Consider the following 7,196-nt stretch of genomic DNA (forward strand, 5'->3'; position numbering starts at 1 on the left):
AAAAAAAAAAAAAAAAAAAAAAAAAATCCTTCAGTGGATTCCAGCTCATCCAGAGTAAAAGCAAAAGTCCTTCAGTGACCCACCAGGCCTTATGTATCTGCTTCCTCCCCACCCACCTCTCTGACCTCCTCTCCTGATACTCACATCTTGGCTCACTCTGCTCTGCCACGCTGGCCCCCTTGCTATTCCCTGTTGCCTAAACTACTGGACTTCCAGATATCTAAACGGCTTGCATCCTTGCCTCCTTCAGATCTTTACATGGATATCATCTTCTGGGTGAGGACCACCCCAGCCACCCTGTCTAAAATTGCAATCCCCTCTCTTACCTCCAGAAATGTTCTCTTTTCTTTGTTTCTCCTTAGCTCTTTTCACCAATATACTATACTTTGCATTTACCTTGTTTACATTCTATTTTCCCCATCTAGAATGTAATCTACTTGAGAGGCACAGATTTCTGCCTACTTTATTCTGGTGCCTAGAAACAGTACCTTATACACAGTAGGCCATCAACAGATATCTGTTGACAGGATTAAAAAAATGAATAAAATCATAATAATGAGCATGAAGCCTGCCTCTGTTCCCACTCTCCATTTTTATCCCTACTGCCTAGCACAATGCCTGGCACAGTGGGCACTCAACAAATATTTGTTAAATGAAATGAATGTATAGGATTCTTGAAAAGATTAAGACACATAAAATATACTAAAGTATTAATAACAGAGTTACAGGAATGAAGAATCAGTATTCCTGTCAGTTCCTCAACACAAAGTAATCTAAATTTATCACTTTCTCATAGTGGAATCTGGAGTTACATGTTTTCTTTTTTTTGAAACAGGGTCTCGCTCTATTGCCCAGGCTGGAGAGCAGTGGCACTATGACAGGATCCTCCTGCCTCAGCCTCCCAAGTAGCTGGGACTACAGGTGCACTCCACCATGTCTGGCTAATTTTTATTTTTTATTTTTTGAGATGGAGTTTCACTGTGTCACCCAGGCTGGAGGGCAGTGGCGTGATCTCCGTTCACTGCAACCTCCGCCTCCCAGGTTCAAGTGATTCTCCTGCCTCAGCCTCCTGAGTAGCTGAGATTACAGGTGCACTCCACCATGCCTGGCTATTATTTATTTATTTATATGAGATGGAGTCTCACTGTGTTACCCAGGGTAGAGGGCAGTGGCGTAATCTCAGCTCCCTGCAACCTCCGCCTCCCAGGTTCAAGTGATTCTCCTGCCTCAGTCTCCTGAGTAGCTGGAATTACAGGTGCATGCCACCAAGCCTGGGTAATTTTTGTATTTTTTTTAGTAGAGACAGGGTTTCACCTTGTTGGCCAGGCTGATCTCGAACTCCTGACCTCAAGTGATCTGCCTGCCTTGGCCTCCCAAAGTGCTGGGATTACAGGCACCTGCCACCGCACCCCATCTAATTTTTTATTTTTATAGAGACATGGTCTCTCTAAAAAATTTTTCAGAATATGTTATAGGTTTGTGTTAAAACAATATAAACCCAATTATAATCCAAAAACAATTATAATCCAAATTATAATTGTTTCTCGGGACAATGGGTAAAGTGGCCAAGGAAGTAGCTGGAGTGAGATGAGGCTAGCACTGACGTATGTAGATTCAGTGTCCTCCCTGCTAGTGAGGGGAGTGGCAAGGAGGTGTGGATGGGTGGAGAGGACACAAACATCTCTGAGTGATGGCTGTACTCCTTTCCACCAAGCAGGCCCAACAAATTTGGTGGAAGTGTTCTGGTAGCAGCAGCAGGTGGTTCAGAAATCTAGGAGTAGGGGCCAGGCTCGGTGGTTCACACCTGTAATCCCAGCACTTTGGGAGGCCAAGGTGGGCATATCACCTGAGGTCAGGAGTTCGAGACCAGCCTGGCCAACATGGTGAAATCCCATCTCTTTTAAAAATACAAAACATTAGCCCGGTATGGTGGCACGTGCCTGTAGTCCCAGCTACTTGGGAGGCTGAGGCAGGAGAACTGCATGAACCTGGGAGGCGGAGGTTGCAGTGAACTGAGATTGCGCCACTGCACTCCAGCCTGGGCAACAGAGTGAGACTCCATCTCAAAAAAAAAAAAAGAAGAAGAAGAAGAAGAAAAGAAAAGGAAATCTACGAGCAGGGCTTTGAGATCCATGAAGGATCTCATCTACTGGTTGTAAAACTCTTCCTAACATAGTTCATGGGGTGTAAAAACTCCTGTTAGAAACATAAACTAAACATCCATCCCACTCTCAGCCTTTGTGGTGAGCCTACAGACATAAATGTGGACCCAAGAGGTAAAGCACATCCATGCAGTACTCACTATTTGGAAATCTATTTGGAAATATATGGTAGGTGCTTGTACTCATTCCCTGACCTTTCTTTCCACGAGTGTGGTACAGTGGTATCATGTGCATTATAAGATGTCGGGCACAAGCCTTTAGCAGGAACTGAAGTTAAAGATCAAGTTTTCTGCACAAAAGTTAGCATGGTACTCTTTCCTGCCAGTGTCTTCTTGCACAGTGATGGGAGTCCATCCTTTCTCTTTGGTTGCCTTTTAGTGATCTGAGGTAAGACCATTTTCTTATACAAATGTAGTCAGAATCCACCCATTCCCAACTCTTTTAAATCTGACTCACCTGATTACTACAAAGACCCAAGTAAAAGGATCCAAGAACACCTTGATTTAAAGAATCTGACCTAGAATTTGCCATTTAGCTACCAACGTTTTAGCTCTGCATGTAAGGGAAGGAATGCTGAATCATCCTGCTCCTAAGAGACAAACAGTAACACAACCTCATTTCCAGGTCAGACTCGTTTTATGTCTTGGTGGGTATCTGTCCCTGAGTTTGTTACTATACTTGTTTCTTGAGCCAATTAATCATACAGAGCTGTGGGTGGACAAATAACTTAATTCTTCCTAGTGAATCTGTCCTTTACACATCCCCTCATGATCTCCCCCACACAGAAGCTCCTTAGCTCATTGCAGTAAGTCTCACATACTTCAAATTAGCTTTTAAGACACTTCATTCAGTCATCCAACAAACATTAACTGAAGGCCTACTATGTACCAGTTACGAAGCACACATTTGAGGAATCCTGGTTCTTCAGAGGGAGGGGGAATATAAATTGTATAAATAGACAAATTATAGCAAAATACGATGAGTGCTATTTTAAAAGGTATGGACAAAGCTATTTGGCAGCAGATGGAAGAGAGGGACTACTTGGGGACAGAGAAAGGAGCTCAAGCAAGCCTTTTTAGAGACAAGTGACTCGTGCTGGATTTGAAGGATGAATAAAGGTGAACCATGTGGGAGGCAACAGTGGGCATCCGAGGCAGAGGGAATTTTAGTGCAAGGTCTGGAGTCACAGACAGGCATGGTGAAATCAGTGTAGACCAATGCAAAGGATAGAGTGGAAAAGAGGAGACAGTGTTTAGACCAGAATTACTGAGTATTGGTCCTAACTCCCAGCTGGTGCTATATTCCCATATATCCTTATTGGCATTTAGAAGAGCTAATAGGTAAAAAGAAGCTACACCTATGCCTGGCACAGAATAAACACTATATATATATACAGAGAGAGAGAGAGCTATGACCATTATTATTATTAATCTGTGCATTCTGGTGTCATGTTCATCACTTTATCCCTAGGGTTGAGGATATTTAGTACATATTTGTTAAATGAATGAAGAACTTGCTGTTTCTAAAAATGGACATGATTTTCATATAATGCTACACCCAGCAAAGAGTGAAGGAAGGCTGTTTTCTACAGGATTGCTTCAGTCACCTAAAGATCATTTTCCTCTCCCCACTGTCTCCCCACTCAGATTACTAGATTAAAATAAAATCATGAAAACTTGTAATCTCTTGTCTGAATCCTATTTCCAGATATAACCTGAAACTCTAAGCCCTGGATTTGGGCTCCCACTAGCCTCCAGGGAGAAAAGCTCAGGAATGAATTTAAGCAATTGGCTGAGGCACCGCCCATACCTGCCCCAATCAACTCCATCACCATATTCCTAAATTAACATAAAAAAGCAATGAAAAGGAGTGAAGGCACAAAGGCTTTGTAAAGGTGATACCTGAACTTCCTAAATTATAAAATTACGTTCCAAAGTCACTGTCTAGCCTCAACATAACTCAATTCACTTCAATTCCACATCTTCTGAGAAAGGTACTATAGGCTACAGACATCCTAAAGGAAGCTTATTCCATATCACTGGGCTAGAAATTAGAAGACCAAATTTTTTAACTTTAGGTTTGCTGTTAACCAGCTGGATGGCATTGAGGAAGTCACTTCACCTCTTGGAGCCTCAGGTTCTTTGTAAAATGAAGGAATTAGAATGGATGATCTGAAATTCCTTTCCAGCTCTCACATTCTATAATTCTCAAACAGTAAATAGTATCAATATCATCATAACTACATATTTCTGTATTTCAACGCAAGTTGAATTCTGGAATTTTTTTCAAGAAATACTTTGGCTCAGCAAATTGCCAAGGGTTTTCTATAGTTTGACTACAGAAGAAACTGAGAACCAGAGATCATATTCTGATTCATCAAAAAAATATGTATTGAGAGCCTACCATGTGCAAGGCACTATTCTAGCCACTATTATAGCGCTGAACAAAGCCGACAAGGTCATTCTCATGGGACTCACTTGTGCTTTAATTAATCTGCTTCCATAACAAATCTTTGGACAGCTTTGGACAGCAGAATTGGTGATCTAATAGTTTTGTTCTACGTTTTGTGATGTGTGTGGGCTACCTCGGAATTAACAAAAACTAAAACTGCATCAAAAAATAACTGTCTTCAATTTCTCCATCGACCAGGCAAATAGCTGTGTAGATTTTCCTGTAGTTAAAAAGAACGGGCTGGGCACAGTGGCTCACGCCTATAATCCCAGCACTTTGGGAGGTCAAGGCAGGTGGATCACCTCAGGTCAGGAGTTTGAGACCAGCCTGACCAACATGGTGAAACCCTGTACTTAAAAAAAAAAAAAAAAAAAAAAAAAAAAAAAAATGACGAGGTGGTGCATGCCTGTAATCCCAGCTACTCAGGAGGCTGAGACAGGAGAATCACTTGAACCCGGGAGGCAGAGGCTGCAGTGAGCCAAGATGGCACCATTGCACGCCAGCCTGAGCAAGAGAAAAAAAAAAATGAATGAACTCCTGGTTTGTGAATAGATTAAGGTATTTTCACATACGAATTCCATTAATATTTAAGACACTAAACAAAAGGGTTTGAATGTTTCCTGTGGCACTAGCATTTAATTTTATCTTTTTCTAGGGCTGATTCTTTAAAATGCGGTTTTAGATACAGAGCATTTTCTTGCTCTTACAGAATTTGTGACAGTTCTACAACCTGAAGGTGATGTGGAATTTGGCTACTGTATCTCAAAAAAGAGACATCTTTACAAGCTGTAAAATAAATAAGCAAAAAGTTCATCCTGGGTAGAAAGATGAACATGTTATTTAATCTAGGTCGGTGAAATACAACAGATTATATAATTTAAATATGATACTGAAACACATAAATTTAAAGTGAGAGGAACCTTAACCTTTAGTTTCTATAAATGAGAATCCTGAGATTCAAAGACATAAAGTGGCTTGCCCAAAGCAAAGCCAAGATACTTGTTAACTGCAAAGCTGTAATAGGAATCCACGTCTGCAGATTCCCTGTTCCGAATTCTACTTCTACATTGAGAGTTTTAATAAATCAAGGAGTGAGGGTACCGGTTGCAGCTGAAAGACATTGTTGTAGATTAAATGTAAAGTACCTAATGTTTATGGTATATTTCTCCAACAGGATATACAATCTGATATTAAGTATGAGGGGACTTCAATAAACTTACGGATGAAAAAATCTATAACCGCTATATTCCACTCAGAAACAGGTCATATTCAAAATCTCACTTGGAAGTAGTCTTTCCGAATTCGAAATTCCTTCCCCTGCCAAAGCAAAGTAGCAAATTACGAGCTTATTTAACCAGAAATAATTGTTGAAATAATGTGAACAGCAATCGCTTCTCGGCCTTTTGGCTAAGATCAAGTGAAATAATGCGAACAGTAACCCAAGATGCACCCTGAACTGGGCGCAAATCCTTTTGAGTCCTGGACTCCCTGAAATGGTTGGATGCCTCCAATGGAGCCCCAGAGACACTCAAACAGCAAGCCAGAGGGAGTTTTCTGCGTCAGGGATTCCTAAATCAGAGAGGCCTGTATTAAGGATATATGAAAAAATAATTAACCTTTTGAGGTCAAACCCACAGATGACAACCATGTCTTACCCACAAAAGTCTCCTGAACACAGCAGTGGAGTGATCGGTGAGGCCAGAACTGTCTGAACCTGAAATCCCGACTCTTCTGGAATCAGAATTCAACGCTGCTAGGGAGAAGGATGAGTTAAACCCTTCAAAGGTCTACACTCCCACTTTACACTCGAGAAGTGACTCCAAATCTTTCTCAGATTTCCCCCATATGTGGCTTTCTAGTTTGGAAATAATATCCTATGTGGTGCACATTACTGCTGCTCACACACTCCTAAAAAACTTTTTTATAACAGTCATCTTAATCGTAATTTTGTAAATCTGTTGTGGGTTTCTAGAAACCTCAGAGTCTAAACTGTCAAGGTATTGATGCGAGCAGGATTTGCAAATTTGGGGTTTAACAGCCTGATTTTCCTCGGACACCCGGGCGGGTTCAGGTGAATTTGGGTTTCTCACAAAATGAAGTCCCCTAAGTAAATTAAATCGCGTTCTCGAATCTTGGCCTCGGGGCAGGTGGTGGTGGTTAAAGAAGCTATGAAGGTTAGCGGCTTTCTCCAACCCCAAGAGGTCTCGCAGCGGGAGTGCGGCTGGTGTGCCGGCCTGAAGGAGACTCCGCTGCGGGAGGCCCGGCGAGCTCGCCCACCCGGCCGGCTCTCATGGACCCCGGCGCGCCTCCCTTGCCCTCCCGGGGCCCGCCTCGCTCACCGAGGTGGCCGCCGACGATGGTGACGGCGATCTGGTCCATGAGCACTGCCCGGAAGCGCACGTCCTGCTCGGAGCAGCGCTGCCGGAGGGCGCGCAGGATCTGCACCTGCGGGTAGTCCTCGCGGATGCGCCGGTCAGTCAGGAACCAGAGCTGGGAGCACATGGCGGCCAGGGCGGTGCGCCCCGCGCGGCGCGGACCCCTCGGCGCCCCGGGCCGCTCGCTCAGCAGGGCGAGCGGAGGGGC

The 7,196-nt window shown here is 43.2% G+C and overlaps 1 protein-coding gene across 1 annotated transcript in view; it reads right to left on the bottom strand.

The window, feature by feature from the left end:
• Positions 1–7,190, bottom strand: part of RIMKLA (ribosomal modification protein rimK like family member A) — a 42,497-nt gene extending 35,307 nt beyond the window's left edge. Inside the window, exon 1 of the mRNA XM_017873229.1 lies at positions 6,953–7,190. Coding sequence (XP_017728718.1) covers positions 6,953–7,115 — 163 coding nt within the window. The 5' untranslated portion in view covers positions 7,116–7,190. The remainder of the gene's footprint in view (positions 1–6,952) is intronic.
• Between the last annotated feature and the right edge of the window lie 6 nt (positions 7,191–7,196).

Source organism: Rhinopithecus bieti, unplaced genomic scaffold, assembly GCF_001698545.2.
Source record: "Rhinopithecus bieti isolate Rb0 unplaced genomic scaffold, ASM169854v2 scaffold_6907, whole genome shotgun sequence".
In the NCBI taxonomy this organism is placed as follows: domain Eukaryota; kingdom Metazoa; phylum Chordata; class Mammalia; order Primates; family Cercopithecidae; genus Rhinopithecus; species Rhinopithecus bieti.